Source organism: Pelobates fuscus, chromosome 4 (assembly GCF_036172605.1).
Source record: "Pelobates fuscus isolate aPelFus1 chromosome 4, aPelFus1.pri, whole genome shotgun sequence".
Taxonomy (NCBI): Eukaryota; Metazoa; Chordata; class Amphibia; order Anura; family Pelobatidae; genus Pelobates; species Pelobates fuscus.
Window position 1 is genome coordinate 348,718,437 of NC_086320.1, and position 21,590 is coordinate 348,740,026.

The following is a 21,590-nucleotide window of genomic DNA, read 5'->3' on the forward strand; positions in this document are numbered from 1 at the left end:
ACAACTTCTAAGCAGGTGTTTGTTAGTTCTCCTGAGCCAAATCCAGCAGTGCAGGGCAAGCTCATTGGCTGAGAGCTGAAGTGGACGAGGCAGGGGTCGCCAGGACACTCCTGGCAAAATAACCTTCACTGCGCACAGAACTGGTTATGGTGCTTGGAGAATTCCTTTAAATGACAATGTTACACAATGAAGACAACACAAAGCCTATCTTTCAGGACATCAAAAATCATCACAAAGCATGTTCGAGGTGTCTATTTTCAAAATGGGGGGAAAAGCCCCAAAATCATGACATGATTAGTTACTCAACCTCTCGAGACATCAGTAAAGAAGGGGGACTGCAGATGTAATTATTATAGATTTTGCATGTTTATATTCGCATAATAAACTAAATAAATAATTAGTTCACACTTGACTGTATTTTTTATTTATTTATTTTTAAACAAAGACTTTGGGAGAGGGCTATCCTATCTGCCCCTTTGGACCAGCCTCTTCTGGCTAACAGACATATGAAGTGAAGATGGCCCTGCTCAGTACGAGAGTATTTCTGACTGCATTTTATGTGAGTGTACGGGTGTCAAGACTAGCTGTGTATTGTTCATGACAACATGTGCAGTAAATCTCACTAAAGAGAATGTGTGCATTTACTATAGAACTCAATTACACATGGCAGCCACTAAACCAGTAATGATCCTACTTAACGTAATTGATTATTCAAATAATGGTTCCAGCTTACAGTAGAAAGTCATTTTTACACGTCTGCTGTTTCTGTACAATTACCATATTTTAGTTAACGTCTTATTGGCTCAGTTCGGCAAGAAGCCAATCAAAATACAGATATCAATACAAAAGTGTGTCACTAGCCAATTTCTCTTCCTTATCACTTCCTATACAGGTTTATTTAATACACAGGTCTGTTTAGGGAAAAAGAGACGATTTGATTTAGCAAAAAAGTAAATTTTAGCCAAAAGTTTCCAATTCTTTTTTTAGTTCACTACAATTTGTCATTTAGTGAATTAGCCATAACGAGTTAGGGTACGTTTTCTAAAAACTTCAACAACAAAAAAAAACTATCTACACTGTGGGTGTACAATGAATGCAATTCAGCTGGTATATCAAGATATGCTTGTGTTACACGTAAAAACTCTCTGGCATTTTACAAAGTTATAAAAAAAAAAAATGTTTCTAAAGCGTTCAATGCAATTCACAAATTAAGGGTTTTCTCCACGCACCACGCAGCAAGGGCCCTGTATGTGCTGCATTTCAGTATAAAATACTGAATTTCAACTCAAAAACAATATTAGAAGTATTATCACCCATGGATGGGTAAGAAACCCATATACACTATATAGTAAAGGGGAATTCTAAACCCCATAACCACATCTGTTGTGTTCACAGTGCGAGGCGCTGGCACCATCCCATGATAAGTAGTCAAACCATTTTTGAAAGGTTTAATACTTACCTGGTCTGAAGGAAAGACTGGCAAAGGGGGTATGAGGGCACAACATTAAATATTATTCAATTATATTATTTTATGATTATTGTATTCTAGTTATTGCAATATTAGTATAAAACATTTAATATAAAATTAAGAAAGAGAGTGTAGTGTGATGCGACAATGCCCTGGTTTGGCCTCAAACTGGGCAAGTTGTTTGTTAATGCCCCCAAGGCCACATGTAGCCTTCTGACCAGGCTTTGTAGAACCCACATGCCTTCTAGGCATTTCGATATTACTAAACTATTAACACAGCAATACCAGCGTTGTGCAACTTTTCACTTTATGTTTCGCCTACTGTAAAAAGAATAAAGCCATTCATTCAGAAACATCATTTTCAATGTCATAGTATAAACAGATCTATTTACTATCAAACACAAAATATTAGACAGGCTGTGGAACAAAATATCAAACCTAAAGCACTTGAATAGCTGAGCATTGCATAATAATGGATAGATCGCCTTTCCTAAATATTACATGTATTGCATTTTTTAAAGGTTTTCTTTTTTTGTAAATCTTTATTTTTGCATAGCAGAGAAAAACAAACAGGTTCACAATGCCCCAAACAGTATAAAACTAGCACAACAAAGTGCATAAAGTAACAATTGGGTGGCATATGATATCATGTTGGCAGGTGGGCATTCCCTCCAATGGCCATTGGAGTAACTAAATGACCTCCATTTGTCTAAATATACATAGAGATTAAGGAGAGAGCGCAGGTAAAAAAAATTCCTTTGGTTTTTAACTATATATTGGGGCTGATGTGTACTGTGGTCGTTGCTGCCGCCCTGGAGTGATGGGAGTGAGCGCAGGACTTATCTTTTTGGATATGATATCATTGCACAATTGTTTTAAATCAACTGATAACAAGTCTAGATAGAAATTAGAATCTTTGCTTGTTGGTAGAGAAGGCTATCTAGGCAAGTAGATAATAACTGAAGTAATACTGTATTTAAGTTATAAAAAGTCTTACACATGCTTTTTGATATTACAAATATCTACACAGTGCATGTTTTTAAAATGGCTACTAAATGGTAAAAAACAAACAAAACAAAAAACTGTCATGTTTAGAGTAAAAGGGAAACCATCACATCCCGGTATTTATAATATAAAGTGTTATTTATGCCCTATATTTAACTGGCAATTCTTTAAAAAAAAAATACAAAATAAAAATGTAGGAATCCACTCTGCAGTAGTTACTTCCATCCTGAAACTGTACATCTCCATTTTGGCCCTGCGTCAGTTACTGTTCTGCCATTTTCTGTCCTTAAATATAATATGTGAAAGTGCTGTGTGTGGAGGTGGAGAAACAGAAACAAAATATTTATGTTTTCTATTATTCCGGTGCAGTGTATGCCCTGATCGAACTGGATTGTGATTGTTGAAACTTTAATATACATAATATGGGAAAAGTTTAAAGGAACACTCCACTCCACTGGAAAAAAATAAATAAAATGTATTTAATTTTGCTTCCTCCTCCCCCCTAAAACAGCTTGCAAAATCTGCAGTTCTCTTGCCTGCTGCCTTTGCAAGCCCTCCCCTTCTAACCCCGCTTAGACTTTCTGTGGCTGTCCAATCACAGACTTTGCAATCTGGCTAAATGAGAAGTTTTTGTAAGGCAGGTGCTCTGGGCAATTTCCTTTCTTCAGAGTTTAGCTTCACTGAGCTAAACTACCAGGAAGTAACATTGCCTGTTGTCTGATTGATTGCTGGGGAAGGGTGGGAATTTATAAAAGTAATTTCTCTTAAAATCTGCACATTTTGTAAAAGGAAGAAAAATAAATTTAACACTTCACACAAAAAGGATATTCTGTATTATCCCTTTATAAATTAAGTGTGATTTTCAAGGTTTCATTTAATAGGGTAATTTCCAGGATAGTGACATTTCATCTTAAAATGGGGGCACAACGTCCCTAGAAATTACACAATTAAACTCAAACTCAACACACCAGGGGAAGCCAAGTCGTCTTCTCCTATGCAGGCCACAGATCCACACTCCTAGATGCCCACACTCAGATCAAGACACCAGCACACATACAGATCAGTACTCAGACATGGGCACACTCCTATAGACGTAGAACTGACGTTCTACCAGCCCATTTTAGCCACTATTCATTTTAGCCACTATTAATCCCAAGCCTGGTCATTTGGTGAGGAACTGTCACTTGTGAGATTTTTGTTCAACTGAAGAGCCAACTAAAAGTTAACTATTGGTTTTGCTGTTCTTTAAAAAATAAAAAAATGACTGCATTTCCGTTTACTTAGTTCTTTAATTACATGCTTAAAAGGCACGGTATGTAAACTAGTTCAAATACTGCAGTGCTGTATGCACGGCACGTGCAATTGCCACGTTATTAAAATCACATGTTTCTCATAGCGTACCGAACGACTGAATCCAATGTTTCTCTATGAGACGCATTCAGAGCATTTAGACGAATTTGATGACTTTCAACAATTAAAAGAGTAAGTGATTCTAATGCCCGTCAGCAATTTGAGGCAGGTTTTTGACGAAATGTAAAGAGTAAAATAAAACAAAACAAAAAAAAGGGGGGAAGGGGGCAGGATCTTTGCAGCAAAACCACTTCATTAAGATAAAGTGCTTTTGAAGTTTAGGGTGTTGCTTTCATTCCAGCATAGAATCTGAATAATCTGATCTTTCAATCACACACTTTTATTTAACATGTCATACAGCAAAGGCAGTTTTACAAAATATTCTTAGTGTATGTTGTACTGTATATACTCGAGTATAAGTTTACATTGCCATAATACAGACAAGGGGCTGTGTAGGAGTGGGAGTGGCAGGAAGTGTTTACTTACCTCTCCTGCAGCTCCTGTCAGCTCCCTTCTCCTCCGCGTCGGTCCCGTCAGCACCTCTGTCAGTTCCCAGTGTAAGTCTCGTGAGAGCTGCGGGGTCATAGTGCGGCTCTCGCTAGACTTACAGTGTGAGCTGACAGGGGAGCTGACCGGACTGGCGCGGAGGAGAAGGGAGCTGACAGGAGCTGCAGGAGAGGTAAGTGCTTCCTGCCTCCACTGAACTGCCAATGCCACTGGACCACCAGGGAGTGAGAGCCCCCCTTCCTGTCATGTATCAAGCAGGGAGGGGGTCGAAAAATAAATAAATATAATAATAAAATAAAAATAATAAAATAAAAAATAATAATAATGAAAAAAATATTAATAAAACAAAAAAATTAAAATAATTAAAAAAAATAAAAATGCCCAACCCCCACAAAGGCACTGCAACACACACATACACTACACTCATACACACACACTGCATTCATTATATACACACACTGTAAATAAATATTCAATTAATATAATTTTTTTCGGATCTAATTTTATTTAGAAATTTATCAGTAGCTGCTGCATTTCGCACCCTAGTCGTATACTCGAGTCTATAAGTTTTCCAAGTTTTTTGGGGTATTATATACGGTAATTGTGATTTTTTTTGTGAGCCCCACTACTTACCCTTTTCATTACCATACCTCCCAAGTGTCCCTATATAGGAGAGACAGTCTCTATTTTGCTAGCTCCATAATGAAGGTGTGTCTGATGTTTTTACAGACCCCATTGCACATGGCTTGGTAAGGTTCTGATGGTTCCCCCTACAGCTTAGTCTAAGTGCATGAAACCTTTGGAAATCCAGATATTTGGGACTAAATCTCACATGATGCTATGCCAGTATTATGGCTGCAAGAGCATTCTAAGAGATGTAGTCCACAACATCTGCAGTGCCAAAAGTTGCCTACCCATGGCTTAGTCTGTTGCAAGTGTTAGCTTTGGTTCTGCATTTTTGATACAATTACACCATGTGTTCTAGCATTACCGGACCAGGTGTTTATTGCCGTCATATTAATAAATAAAAGAGCAGTTAACAATTTGAGTTCTGAGGCTTATCCAACCAATCACAGAGGCTTCAATGCTTACTCTTCAAACAGTGAAACGTGTTAGTAGGCAGGATCTGCTAATCATGGCATGACTAAGCTCCATCGTGCTTGAAGAAGATCATCTTCAAAATAGTTTCAATATACAGAAATTGTAAGTCACTATCCCAAAAGAAAAAAGTTTAAGCCATGCAAATCACACGCAGCTCAAGTTGAAACAACAAGGGATTAATACAAATAACATCTGATGTGCAAAGTAAGCCTACGCCATGCCTATGAAAACTGATCAGCAGCATTCCAAATCTGCTTTTGACAAACAGCAAATCTGACAGCGCTCCAGCACCTTACTTGGAAGATAAGAACCACAGACCAAAAGAAATGTATTAATATTTGTCAGAAATTAAACGGGACGGGTATTAGAGCCACATCATGTTGGCACCACATTAGGCCAAATAAAAAAGTTACAAAATGTAACGCAGGACACATTACTATTTGTTTTGCCAACAGCTGATTTTATGGGTTTAAATTTATGTAAATTCATAGAACGGACAAAAAGCTGCTTTCTGTTACACTTTTGCCAAACCAGCCCGTGCAGGGCAGGTGTCTCAGGAAAGTGACTGCATGTCCAAACACAGAATCTGTTTAATGAATAATGTATTACAAAGAGAAACGGTGCAAGATACAGAACTAGAATTTGACCTTTCATTCTAAAGACCACTGCATGTTAACAGAACACTTTTCGAAAGGAAAAAGCCATACTGGAGGAAATTGGACGTTAACCAGAAGTTCAGCCAGTGGGAGAGGTGGGGGGGGGTGGGAGTGGGGGGGGGGGGGGGGGACACACTAGGAATTAGATTGTAACTGTATGTTGTGGGGCTGACAGCAAGGAGAGGGGCGACAGAGATTGCACACGCTACCACTGTCAGCCACATAAGATGTGGATATGAATGTCATCACAATTAGGTTGGTCAAGACAGTCAAATTAAAGTAATTAATATATGAGGTATCGATACATATATATTTCAAAGGGGTTTGGCAGAGAGTACTGTAAATGACAACTCCTAGGAAAAAGCTTTTTTTAAACTTCAGCGGCAGATACGTTCCTACAGAGGCCTGAAGTCTAGAATTTGTATCACCAGTGCACATGTTCTGCTAAAACGCTGTGGGTCCTGGTAAAAGTGACAGGCCTGTTTGTTGTGGAATTAACGATTTCACGAGGTGGCTGTGTTTTTCTAAGCACACTATAAAGACCGATAATTTATTTTGATTAAATCAAAGCCAGTACAACATCCATCTATTGAAATGGATTGCTAATTTTTTTCAAAATTCCTAACATTATTTCTTCTAAAATGGGTTGAAAAACCACACACGCACACACCCACCACACACCTAGAAAAAGCTCACTAACCTGATTGCCACATAACTGTGAAATGTCTTACCTTCTAATAAGGACAGGTGAAAAATATATTTCTACGTATGAATTAACTCCCATTAAGCCTATGCACTCTGTAGAATAAACAGATTGCAATCTGGGATGCCTAGAAGGTCTACAATTGGAAATTCATATATGACAAGGGATAATAAAATATTACTCATGGACGGTTATTCACTAAACTCCGAACCGCAGTAAAATAAAAAATCAGATTGACAAAATTTAGGCTGAAAAAGCCAATCTGTCACTCTAAGCAGGTTCTCCGATCAGTTACGTTAGCCTAAGTTTTGCCATTTAGAATTCAATTAGCGAATAAACTGACGAGCGTCACTAAATTTGGATATAAAGATGCACGCGAGAATGACACCCTAAATTCTGATGAATAAGAGTTCATCAATTATATCATACACAGGAGCATATTCAAGGGCAGGTTTAGTAATAGTATATTTTAAAGCCATGGAGTAAGACACAATAAGTCACATATGTCGATTCCTTTTATGGAATATTTATCGTAAAAGGATTAAAATAACATGTGGCCTATGACAGATTGCTGAATCACAGGAAAGAAAAGCATTATTTGCAAACTGCCATTCGACATTAAAAGGAATTCGCTTGCAACACTGAAAGACAACTCATTACGCATCGATTTACATGTGTTTCCCATTTTGTTTCAAATAACTGTAGCGGTGACAGAAGGAACAGGCAGGATTAAAAACACTGTTGCTTAGCTTCCAGACAGAACTATAAAATGCAAGCGCATAAACCCAGCATGTACAGTGATAATGACTAAAACCACTGACATAATAGATTGTAAACAAAGGCATCAGAGAGTAACTCAGCTTTTGTCTAAATATTATGGAACTTACAATGTTGCTATACACAGTGTTCAATTAAAAACCACTTCCTTTAGACAAGAGAGACAGGGACTGGGGACCAGAATGCCTTAATGCTCTCATTAAGTGCAGTATTTTCCATATTTGGTGTATCAGATGAATTGTGAATTCCACGCACACTATGATGTAGTCTTCAATAAATCTCTCCTTTGGGACTTATCTTATGGACAAGGGGGAGGATGATTTAGGAAGGCGAGCACTCAGTCAAGTATATACATAAACCCTTAATGGGTACAATATGGGTCCCAAAACAGGACATAAAATGTCTATATTTTAAGTACTCCACATCAACAATGGGTGTCCGTGTTAAATTTTTTTTATTACATATACATATATACACACACACACTATACACACACACACTGTAGATAGACTAAATATGATATAAAGCTGATATATTTTACCAACTCTGTGTATTTAAAGACACCATTGAAGGCAGGAAGCCCATTACAGCAGGCCAGTCATATTGCCATAAGTCTAAAATGGCAGTACAGACAGACCGACTCGTGTTACATCGATTACATGGACATTATATTGTTAATTTCCCTGCAGCTGCTAACTTCATTTCTTGTAATGCCCAACCTCTGGATGTATACAAAGCGATATAGTTTGCCTATGGATATGTAAATCTGGTCATAATGTCTATATTTACACCAAGAGAAGGTACTTTGGGTCTTACTTATCAAGCTCCTATTCTGGAATAAAGCCTTGACTGTTCCAATAATTTCTTTGTCAATTACCTTGTATTGCTCACTGTGTCCCAGAACACCACCTGCAACGTCTCAGTAAATAGAGAGTCTTTACTTACAGTTATTGGGAATAAAATCCCAGCTCACTGCCGGTCACTTTATGAACCCTTTTCCATACATATATACATATATACAAACCCAAATGTTTCTCACAAAACACATGTTCAAATCAAGCATGCACGTTGATATAACGTGCACTGTTACACAATCAGCTAAAGTCAGCAGACACTGCAGAAAACTGCTGTGTCACAGTACGGCATGAAGCAACGTTATATCCACTACCACTGCATGACAGTGAAATAGAAAGTCCTCAAATTCACTTAGTCAACAGCCAAACTGGTCTGAAGCCTCCATTGAGTTTAGATTCAAATTGTACCATTAGGTTTACTTTTGGGCTGGCTGGAAAATAAGCAGGATCGCTATGAGAAGTAGAACTGCAGATTCGCTATTTATCAACATTTAAACTGCTTAAAAAATATATATATATATATTTTTTTAGCAAAGCCAATAAGTTTGGTGTGTGCAGGGAATGATTTTGTCATTTTAATTTGATACCAGCTGAGTTATTGCACAGAAAGAACAATTATGGGAACATTGCTTTCAGTACAAACTGCACATTTGGAATAGATTGTTAAATAAATATATTTTCGTTTTATTTATATGATACTAACAGTCTGCAGCACAATGACAAAATGATATAAAATAAATAAAACCAAGGGAAACAATAAAACACTGAAAAATAACTGAAAATGTCGGAACGTATACCAACGATTGAAAATGAGCCAAGATGGAGCCATTCAAGTCCAGGATACGGCAGAGTAGATTTCTATTATTATTGCCATTTATATAGCGCCAACAGATTCTGCAGCGCTTCACAATATTATGAGAGGGGGGATTTAACTATAAATAGGACAATTACAAGAAAACATACAGGAACGATAGGTTGAAGAGGACCCTGCTCAGACGAGCTTACAGTCTTTGAATTCTATTTTTTTTTTTTTTTTTTTTTTTTAAAGACTTCACAAGCATAGAATCTAAAACAAAGAAGTAATTTAAAATAGAGTGGGTTTATTAAAACCCCAATTGGCCAGACAAATAATAGAGGGCAAAGAATGACGCAATGTGATTGGGTGAGTGGTTAGAATAGCCTAGCCAATCACAATCCAAGATGAGAAGAGTGTACAGAGATCAACAGTGCTTCACATAAGCATTTTTCCAAGAGCACTCGAGTTGTGCGAACTTTTTTTATTATTACTTGTGGTTGATGGTCTTAAATAATTTAATAATGTAGATCTCAAATCTAAATGGAGTTTATTTAACAACCCAATTACCTGAAGATGCCTTGTCAGTGGCAGTGTCAGTACATTGTGGCATTGTCAATATAATTGCTGCCAAGATCTCTTTGTGTAATGTGTAAGAGCTTATTGTGAGGCTCCCTTGATAGTAGATGCTCAATAATCACAACACAGAAAGTTTAGGAAACAAAAATGACAGTAGAGGAGATGATGAAACAGCTGTGACTGGAATTCTTTTTAACCCTTTTAATTTTGAACCCACTTCAACGTGACTATTGGTCTATTCTTCTATTATTTTTTTTCTTTATTATACTGTTTCAAAAGCGGACTTTTGAAGCTTTAAGATAGAGCATTATATTCATAGTATATGGTGGATTTTCTAATATTTCACATTTAGAATTAACAGAAACACTCCCAAGTGCTTTAAGGGTTAAAGAAAATAAAATCTGATTAAGGGGTTACACGTGAACTACAGGTTCCCATGTACATTTTAAATTTTACTTAGAATAATTTTCTACATTTAAAAAAATTAAAATAAAAAAGTGTAAGCAGGTCATGTAGTTCCAGGCACTGGGCAGGCAGATTTTATTTGACTTTAGCCCAGCTGCAGGAAAGTGGGAGTAGGGCTGTTACCGGGTGACGTGAAAGAGTGTTCACTAGGGTCTCCACTAGACAGAAGTGCAGGGTGTTTAAAGGATCACTATAGTATCAGGAAAACAAAGCGGTTTTCCTGACACTATCGTGCCCTGAGGTTGCCCCCACCCTCAGGGTCCCCCTCCAGTGGCACTGAAGGAGTTAAAACCCGTTCAGCAGCTTACCTTAATCCAGCGCCGGGCTCCCTTGGCGCTAGTGACCTCTCCTCCCCGTCCGACGTCAGCGGAGCCGAAAGCGCATGCGCGGCATTCAAAGTGTCCATAGGAAAGTATTTCTTAATGCTTTCCTATGGACGCTCTACGCGATGGAGGCATAATATGCCTCCAGCGTCGCAGATGCACCTCTAGTGGAGCCACTAGAGGCTGGCTTAACCCCAAATGTAAACATAGCAGTTTCTGAAGGGTTAAAACCTGAGGTACTTAGCACCCAGACCACTCCATTGAGCGGAAGTGGTCTGGGTGACTACAGTGTCAATTTAAACCTCCCGGGGACAACCAGGGACCTTGAACCCCCTATAAAAGAGCATTATATTCAACGTATCTGGTGGATTTTCTAGTAATTCACATTTAGAATTTGCACAAACACTCCAAACCAATAACAAACTTCTGTTTGCTTAATTGCTTTAGAGGCTAAAGTGTTCACTCTTTCTTACTTTATAAAAGGGTTGACATCAAGAGAAAATCAGAAGTTTTCGAAAGTTACTGGGTTGCACCTTCCGGCTGTCAGACAGCTGGGAGAGTTCTCTTCCTGCACTTTTCTTAAACCGCAATATCTAGGATTGTATACATGTTTTCAACATACATAAACAACTGCAAAACAGAAAATAAAATGACACTTGTCCTCTAGAACTAGGGTCAGAAGCTATTTTTCCACGAACCCTCAGCAGGCCAAGTTTTTATTAGTATTCCCACTGAAACAGAAACCTAAAATAGGAGTTCTAGATCTAGTTCAATGTTTTTAGGTTTCCGTTTCCAGATTTCATCATTTTGCTCACAAATTTAAGAATCTGATTTTGAATACACCATAATAATAACCAGCGATTATCAGGTTATCATTATTTGTACAGATATGACCTATTCTTGATGGTTGGAATGTGAAACATAGGGCTGTAAATCACCACTCTTTGATTTAATTTAAAAAAAGTTATTGTAAGATTCACAAGACCATTTTGAAATGGCATTGTGGTAAATTGAAATAACCATTTAACCGTGGGTGGCACAAATGGACTCCAGGCACCAAAACAACTACAACAGGCTGTAGTGTTTATGGTGCTTAGATTACCCATTTAAACTCTCTCTCTATTAAGGAGATCAGATGTTCCAATCAATGAGATGATAATCAGGTATGGTTATTTGTGGCTCTTCCCTATAAACAAACATAAAAACAACAGAGATAATTCTGAATTCTCCTTGTATTTTAGAAAGACAAAGTTGAATTGTAATTTAGTGCACGTAAACATGTAAGCTCATTTCAGCAGGGCCTTCTTCATATGCCCCTTCTATAACTGCTGTGTAATATGTTGGCATGATATAAGTGCTAATATTAATAAATATCCTTGTATGCGGTTGGACCATAGCCTCTCACTTGGACTACGGACTGATAATATAGCATCCATTCCAGACTTCATTCCTTAAATAAGATGTTCGATGAAAACTAAATACAGGGAGAAGAAAATATATTATACAAAAAGACATCAATGCCAAGCCATTCTTCGACTATTTTAATTGAGTATATGCAGAAATCAATCTCTGCAAAAAGAAACACTCCATAATGGATTGTTTTCTTTCCCCATAATGTGACTATAACTCCAACATTGGATTTGGTAAACGAAACTGGTCATTTTTTTCGAACCAGACATACCCTTCAGATTTCTCAATTTATTTTCATGTAACGCTCCTGCCCGCTCCCTACGTGGACTTTTGAAATTAAATTCACGATTCAGCTTTTAACCTGGATTATTATTCCACGCTGCAAAAAGAAAGCAGGACAGGCGTTTTCACACAATGCTCTGCAACTGCACGATAACCTCCCAAGCAAACTAAACCTTCCACCAGTTTAGAATCAATGTTAAGAACAGCTTCATACTATTCTGCAATAAAACCTCACTTGTAATAAACGTTAATGTTTACTTGTTCTGTATATGTAGTCGTGTTATACCATGCATGCTCTCAAATAAAAGTGCAATTAATTTCCGGAGTAAAATTAAATAAATTAAAAAAAATAAAAAATAAATACATGAAACACCATAACGTTTCTGTATAAATAAATTATCAACCACAGTAGCAACATTCACGTTGGTTAATTGGCACTAAACATAGGCTGCTCTTTATCCTGAAGTATCCTCTCTCTTTATTTATTGATACAAACACAGTTTTGGTTTAAAACCCTTTAAATGCCGTAATAAGCAACGCATTTCACAATTGGATGTGTTTCTTCTTCCATTTTCTCTCAAAGACCAGAAGTAATTTGCATTAAAGGAGTAATATATGTTTTCACCTCTAATGGAAATGTAGTTTGTCGTAAATGTTACACGATAAATAATTAATGACAGTACTAATCAATCTAAGTTCATACACGTAAGTGTGGAATAGTACATTTTGTGTCTTCTACAATAACAAGGAATCCCCAAAATATTAACCCTTTAATTTAGGAATCTCAAGGGATTACTTTGTCAGCATACTCAAACAAACTTTCCCTTGGTAAAACCTCCAGCCATTTTTAATGTAATACAATTCATGCTATCATTTAAAGGGAAGGATTGTGAAACTGTAAATGTAGGCCAAAGTTGTAAAAGTGACTGTATTAGAAACATTTTCTCCAATCTGGATATTTTGGACAAACTTTGCACGCTTACAGATTATTCTGAACATTTGGATTTGCAATTTACATTTATTTATTTTTTTAAATAGTATGGAGGGAAAATAAAACCCACAGAGGGATTTTGAAACTTTTATACCAAGTCATCATCATGAGCTGATCAAATTTCCTTCTATCAACGAATATAGGGGTGCCCAAGAGGTAGATCCCCAGATGTTGTAGAACTACAATGCCCATGATGCTTTGCATACCTTTAGAATGGCAAAGCGCCATGGAAGATGTAGTTTTAAAATATCTAGTGATATCTAGTGAAGGAAAAACTTGCAGTTAAAACACAGCTAGACAGTTGTCAAAAAGACGGCAGATAAGAGGTTGCCTTACATTAAAGGTCATGACACTCTCTGCACCAACGCAGTAAAGAGAAGATGCCCTGCAGACTTCAGCTGTAAGACAGATCTAAACATTGACACATCAGCACTCCCAGACGTTTAACCTTCTGCTTATGACTTTGAGGAGATCTTCTATACTCCTTAAGTCACCCTTTTCATAAGGTTGTGTTTAACCTCTGTTTTGCCTCGGATAATAGTTACTAAATCATGCTGTAACAGAATCAACACACTATGCCCTTGGCATCCAACTGCAGGCATTGAGTGATTTGAGGCCACATTTAAAATTTAATCACGCTGACGTTTATTAAGTCAACTGCAAATTGCAATCATGCCACTCAACCATTGTAATTGCTTGGCAAATTTTAAATTAAAACATTTGTTACAATTTTGGATTTACTATTAACCCCAAATGGCAATGACAACTGGGGAGACAATTTGTCACACGTCACATGGCATTATTACCCTACCGCATCAATTAGGAAGTTAGGGCCACCCTACTTTCGGGAGTCCCATCATTTAAGGAGTCTCATATTGTCCACTTGAAAGAACACAAAATAACCAATAAAGCAAATATTTCCTAAAAACAAGTACTTAAAGTAAGAGACAACTAATGTGTTACAGCTTTATTGGCTGAATTGTAGCTTTTTAACTTTTGGAGTCAGAATAAAGAGATTGTTTTATCACTAGCCCAGTCATCAGGCCTTTTACAATGTATTCTAAGCAGAGGTTTGTTAACCAACTTGATCACAGCACGTGAAAGAGAATTTTTTTTGGACTGTGCAAAGCCAGTCTGTGTTGCAAGATGCTCTACAGCAGCTGAGAATTTTGCTGCATTGACCTCTGTGGTAGACAAATGGCCTCCAATAGCTACTAAAATCATCTTAATCATACCAAATCTCTGGACCTTTGTTCCCCTGTCATCCAAACTATATAGATTTTGGATATATGCCGTAATTATAAAAGGCACAGAAATCCATCACTGGAATCACAACCCATTAAAATACCTCTACAATGTAAAACATAGCCAATAAAGATACGCATTACTGATCCAAGTGGTGAAAGGTGTTAGCACCTATATCAAGCTATCCTTTGCTACAGAAAAAGCAACTGCATAGGCATGTCACTTTAATTGAAAAGTATGTTTGTCACCGATAATATATGAACCTAATAAAGAACGAACAAAAAAAAACAACACACAAACAATAATAATTCTGTATGTAATTTAGGAAATAGATACTAGTACTAGAATTCTGTACACTATGCAGCATTCTATGCACCAAATAAATTGTGCTAAATTACCAAAATAAGTGCAATACCCCACTGACTCAGATAAGTTATGGTTAAAAAAAAAAAACACACATACAAAAACTGTTCAGTATTGAATAAAATGAGTTAACTGGAATAATTTTTTTTTTTTTTAAATGGTCATAAGGTAAAATAATTTTAAATAAACAATAACATTCTTACAAAATTACAACATAAAAATACCAATTAATAACTCCCCAAAACACTCCTTTATCTTGCGCCATGCCAACTAGAGGATGTAATGTGTGTCATGTAAAGCCATGTTTCAGTGTTAACAAATTACAAGCTGAAAGGCTTGTGCATTGCTGTACGTGTGGCATGTTCTGATTGTGATACTGACACCCCAGCCAGTGTCTTCAATCATGACCCCACTCGCCAGCCAGCAATCAGCAAAGAGAACAGCTGAACATTCATCAAAGCCTGTGCAATTTGCAGCCCATCTTATCCCATCAGACACACTGCAGCATGCTGTGATACAGAGCAGGTCCTACCTCTCACTCAGTGATTTAATGCATAAACCCTGTGCATCCCAATGGACCTGGAATCACATGCATGACAAGCATTAACCCCCACTGCAGCCATTTAGCGGATACTCAACGCATCAAAAGGGTTAATTAATCCCACCTCCCCTCTGAGACATCCATTGCCTTGTACCCTTACCGAGTGGTTGACTCCCCACATCAGGACGCTGAGCACAGGGTCACTAGCCCGAAATAGCTTGACTTTTTGAGCCACAAAGTGTTTTTTCTTAGTCTTGGTCTTACTGGCCATGCCAGATGTGGTACTGCTGACTGCAGCCATGGTGGCACAATGATGCCCCCCTCTCTCTCCACTGTCCTCTGCAACAAGGGATGGAAGGGGGAAGAAGGGGGAGATAACTGCAGCCCCTTCTGTCTCAACACCCAGGCGAGCTGGGACAGATCCTGGCAAGCTGGCAAAGTTTTCCTACTGATACATTGTAGCAGAACGTTGGGAATCCAAACGTTCCAGACAGCAACACCAAGGAGGGCTTTAAACCCAGCCCAGAGAGGAAGGACTCCTCAGAGAGAGAGAAATGTGTGATCTAGCTGTGTGTAGGCGTTTCCTCTATCTTTCTCACACATCCAATTCAGATCTGGCCACTTCTTCTCATGCCAAGGACTAGGCTGGATTCAGTGCACTCCCCATTCCTTGCTGCTGCTGATCCCATCCATCTATGTGCTGGCTGACAGCAAAGGCTGTGGACAGATGCTGCTGCAGCTGGGGCTCTTGTTGCAAACAAAATCGAGCTATCTGGGCTTGCTGCTGATCTAATGATGATTGCACAGCCCGCCTTGAACACCCACACATGCACACACAGCCTCCCCTCTCCTCCTACTGCAGCCTGAGCCCTCCCTGCAGTGCCACCACTCCCCACTCTGGCAACCAGCCTCACCAGCTTCTTTATTTTACTCTCCCTCCCTTACTATCCTCCAGCCCCTGCTGCTTGGACTGCTGGCTGCATCTTCCCAACGCTTCCGGCCGGCTGCAGCTTCAACTGCCTGACTGACAGCATCAGGGGAGGAGGAGAGGAGAAAGGAGGCGCGGTCGGGCCCGGCCTGTAAAGCAATAGTGAAAGATCTCTTGGTTTCATCAGCCAGTGCCTAAGGCAGAATAGGTGCGGGAGGGCGTGAAAAGAGGCATTTCCCTGTCCTAGTCATGTAAAACGGTCACTGGAATACGTGGTTTAACTAGTTGATTTATTTCTGGGACAGTTTCTGCCGTGTGCTATTTTAAAGCAAACTTTGTCAAGCTCTTTGTTCCCCGGGTAAAATGATAAGTTGAAAGCATGTGTTTCTTCTAAAAGCAGAAGTTGTGGAGAGTTGACAATAGGATTGCACATTTTAGCCAAAAATAGCTGAGCTGGAATCTTGGGGGAAATTTTCCTATTTTTTTTTATTTATTTTTTTTACCTAACATTTGCAGTTGCCTTTTCAGTTAAAAGTTTAGTTTATATCTGCACTAAAATGGCTGAACTAAAAACATAGCTAAGTTTTTTTTTCCTTTTTTTTTTATTCAGTTCCTGACAATTCATAATGAGTAACCCTGACAGTCTTTGGTATCTATTACCCTAAATAGTGCTTAGAATAGCGAGGGGGAAATGCATTCATACTTAGTATACTATTTTCCCCACTGGCTATTATCCATAGCATGAAAGCTTTACTCCAAGTACCATGACCACTTAAGTAATTTGAAGTGGTTATGGTGCTTGGAATCTGCATGTGAAGTTTCAGTAAGAAACACTGCACATATACATAAATAAGTGTCCCACGCTGCACACACACATACCTCCCAAGACTATTTAGGAGGGACAGTCCCTATTTCAGGCCCATATTCCGCTGTCCATTATTTCTCTCCTAATGTCCCTATTTTACAGGAGTTACGGAATTGTTGGTGTGTGTGAGTGTATAACAGAGCTTCACAGCAATAATACAGTAATGTGTCTTTAACTAAATGTGTTTAGAAATCAGTCTGCTTAAATAAGAGACATTGTTCTTGTGCTAAATGACAGTTTGGTTGCATAAATTATTTGTAAGTACCTTAAACTTACTTAAAACAGCCCTGGCCACAACCCACTCACACCACTAAAATTAAAGTGTCCATTTTTCTCTATTTGGGGTTATGCATACGAAGTTATTTAGTGTTGCCGCTGGAGGTGTGACTCCACCTTTGGTTGCACCATTAGACACGTTAATGTCAATTAAGGGGTTAAAGGTATCCATCATCAACATGCATAGTATGCTGGTGATGGATGACCAATGTTTTTGTTTTTTTTTTGTAAATCTTTCTTTTATTATGGCATAAGCGTTATGGGATACAGAATAGAAAGAGGAAGCAATTTGGGTTACATAGGTTAATAATGACAGTTTCTAGCATATTGCACTCCTAAGAAAGATTGCCATATTTTTGTGTTTTACAACGTCATAGGAACAACAAGGTAATACAGGCTTAGTAACATTCGTGAATTATATGAACACACAGAGGGTGATTAAGGCTCAATAGAGCTGGTGCAATGGGCAGATTTGTCCACGCAATAACATTCTGTTTGAGAGTGACCCTGAATGCGGCTACTGGGCAGTTGTGGCTCTCGGGGTTGGGTATACATACAATATAACATCGTGAACTGGCATAAACATTTAACCCATTCAGCGTTACTGTGTCAGGAAGGTTAAACATGAGTTACTGTCTGCTGCTTAGCGTTTGTTGTTAGTCAGTAGCGGAGTCGCCGCATTCAGGGGGTAGCAAGGGTATCTTAGCTTGATCTATACACAGGTCATTAGTGTTTAACTAGATAGAGGGCACAAAGGTTACCTTAACTGCAGGCATAGAGCGGTTTCTATTAGTACCGTTATGACAGGCTAGACAAGCTAATCAAGCTAAACATTAGAGGCATGTTGGACTAAGTTGGATGTGACCCTGCCGGGATATCAATCTTGCTACCCCTAGCAGGATCAGTGCCAGTAGTTTTATATCCACAAGTTAGGAAAGCTAATTTGTGCACTAATAGGTACAATTAGAGTTGCTAAGGCAGGCTGGTGGCATAGCCTATATCTATCTGTTAGGCGGCAATCATAAAGTGTTAACTGTGAAAAGAAAAAATTAAACATTGCGGAGTATGTAAAAAGAGTCCTCATGGGTAGAACCCTCAGGGTAAAACAGGGTGTCTCTTTCGGTTACTTGGAACAGTCCAAGGCCTCAGGTGTAGCAAGTGTCCATGCTGTTGTTCAGCCCACCCCACTTGGAGGAGTCGTGTTGTATTGTGCGCAGTCTAGTCCACTTGGTTGTGGGGGGCTGCCTCCTTGATCCGTCGCTCCATTGAGGCCGCGATCACCTTTTCCATAATGGGCGTTGTGAATCGCTGGGTGCTTGGCCCTCTGAGTTACGGTGCCCCCGGTGGTACTCCTAGTGCATTGCCGCTTGAGTGTCCCATGTCTTCGGCCCGAGGCCTTAGCGGGGGCCCTTGCCACAAGTCCATTGACCCCATCTCCAGGGTCGTGGGCCCAAGGCTTTGCCGGAGTCCGGTTGTTCCCCTGGGTGTATGGGTGGCGATGAGGAGTAACCCTCAGGTGGGCTCCCTGCTCGGAAGAAGAGTGGGGAGAACTCTTGGGCGCACGGGGAGTCCCCCGCGTTCTGCTGTCGTGCTCCGATGTTTGTTTCCTCTTTATGAGTGTGCCTGCGGGCAGAGGATCTCTCCTCCTGCGGCGCCATCTTGGGGCTCCGTGCCGTTTAGGGGTGAGGCGTCGACAGATATGTTGCTGACATTGCACTTGGCTTTGGTGGGTGCTCTGTTTGTGCAGCCATGTCCGGCGCTCCAACTGTGCCCAAAAGGCATCGAAGAGAGCGGTGAGTCTGGCTTCGTAGTTTGGAATTACTGTGTGGCGTTCATGTATCTCGCTCGGTGCTTGATCTGTCGCCATTTTAGTTGCACCTCGTGTTCGCTTATCCTGTTGCTGTGTTGCCCCATATTGTGGGCTCTGCTTGTTGCCGTTTTTCCAGTCGCTTGTTGCGGACCGAGATGACCCCCATCGGTCCAGGGGGGGAGGGGGTAGGAGGTGGTGCCCCCGAGATATGTCCGACCAGGTCAGTCAGCGCGGGAAGCGGCCGTCTCCCCAGCGCTCGATCTCCGGTAGGCCTCAGGACTCTCTTATGGGTTCCCGGGGTGGTAGAGTCTTGCATTTGGTGTCTGGTGATTCCCCCGGGTGTCCCCGACATGATTTCTCACCTCAGGTGGGCGACTGTGCCGTGTTTTTTGGGGTTTACCCCCTCAAAGTACAGTAGTTAGCAGGAGCTGAAGTGAAACACAGCCGTTCAGCCTGAGTGCCAGGCTCCGCCCCCGATGACCAATGGTTATGTGGCCCCCTACCCTATGTGCCGCCCTAAGTCCTAGCTTCCTATATTAAAATGTTTTCTCCAAACCTTTTTAGTCTAAGATAAAATAATGCAGTATTGGAATTATTCTATTGGTCCCATCCCCACTAAAAACGCTCAAACAGCATTTTTAATTGAAGTTTTATTTGCCTTAATCCAGCTCGGTGTACCATCGTCTGACGGGAGCTGTGCCGAGGTCTAACCAAAGGCTTCTCATAGAGAATTCACTTTGAACCCACTGTGAATCCCAGACAATACTCACGTTAGTAAATTACCCCGAGAGTTTTAACTCCTTAAGGACAAAGACTTTTTTTGAGATGCGTTTGTGATCATGACCTTTTGGCACTTTTGCTATGTGTTATTCTACCACAGTTCCCACCTTTCTGTTTAAATGCACCCATACATATTCTATATCATTGTTTAACCCCTTAAGGATACATGACATGTGTGACATGTCATGATTCCCTTTTATTCCAGAAGTTTGGTCCTTAAGGGGTTAAAGGAGAAGTACGGCTTTAGTTTCCTAGATATATATGTGCACACAATGCAATATTAAAAAATTCAAACAAAAGTTAAAAAAAACCCAAAACTTTTTTTCCCCCCCTCAGGTTTACATTTAATAATTCCTACACATCAAGTGCAAAAAAGGAAAATAAACTCAAAATAGATTCTCTAATTAGTCCTGTTTGTTAAAGTGCCAAATGTCTTATAAAACAAATACTGCCAGGAGTGATTTGCAGATTTAAAGATGAAACTTTGCAAAATATGGCATTCTGAGATTACAACTTTAATGGTAGTCACAGAATCCAAAATCGCAAAACAAAAGTATATATTTGTAGAAAGTACATCCCCAGCCTATGTAACTAAGAGCATTTTGACACTTTTCATTTAACCATTTTATCACAAACTTAGGTCAAATTAGTTAATTAAAAGTTAACTAACGTTTTCATGTCCATCTACTGCAACCACTCCATATTTGTATTCTGCTACCGTTCCCGAGGACAATGATACCCCACATGTATACCTTTTACCCTAATGCTTCCCCTAATATTGTCCACAATCTAACCCTTACTCAAACACCTAATCCAACACTTAACGCAACCCATAATCCAACCTATAACCTAGCCGTAATTTAAGCCATAATCTAAGTGTTTTTTCCCTAATCCTACCCATAATCCCAGTCCTAATCCCACCCTCTAATCCCACTCCCTAATTCTACCGCTCAAGCGATTTTAGTATTGCAATCAGCAGGGGTATTTTCTACTCACACATTACAGAGAGCTCCCTCTCATGCTGCAGCTCCTTCACACAAAGACACTGGGGAGGTCTCTCTGCATGTTCTCTGCCCCTGGATCGGTGCCAATGTCCCAGGGGTCTTTTCAATTATAGCTAACCTTAACTCATCTGTCAGTCTGGGGCTGCTAACTGTGGCCCCAACTCATAGAGAGTACCCCCAGGTATTGAAAGATACCTGAGGTCCCCTTTTCTTACCTCTGCAGGCTTGGGGCACACTCTGAAATACTGCAGCTGGGCGAGATAACTCATCCGTGGTATATAAAGGGCTGTGCACAGCGCTGACTTTGGGCACTGCACATAGCTCATCTGTCAGTCTGGGGGCCACTAACTGTGGCCCCAGTTTACAGGGGCGACAACAGGAATCAAAATATATCTGGGTTTCCTTGGTACCAGCAGACCCCTACTGGTACCTTTTTTTGCATGACTGTCTAGGCCGTCATGTGTCATGAAATCCCTGCACTGCATGACGGCATAGACTGTCATGTGGTCCTTGA

At 39.7% G+C, this 21,590-nt stretch overlaps 1 protein-coding gene across 1 annotated transcript in view; it reads right to left on the bottom strand.

Moving 5' to 3' along the window:
- The window catches only part of LOC134609112 (phosphatidylinositol 5-phosphate 4-kinase type-2 alpha), a 138,374-nt gene extending 121,959 nt beyond the window's left edge, over positions 1-16,415 (bottom strand). The window contains exon 1 of the mRNA XM_063452539.1: positions 15,574-16,415. Coding sequence (XP_063308609.1) covers positions 15,574-15,714 — 141 coding nt within the window. The 5' untranslated portion in view covers positions 15,715-16,415. The remainder of the gene's footprint in view (positions 1-15,573) is intronic.
- Positions 16,416-21,590: the final 5,175 nt, after the last annotated feature.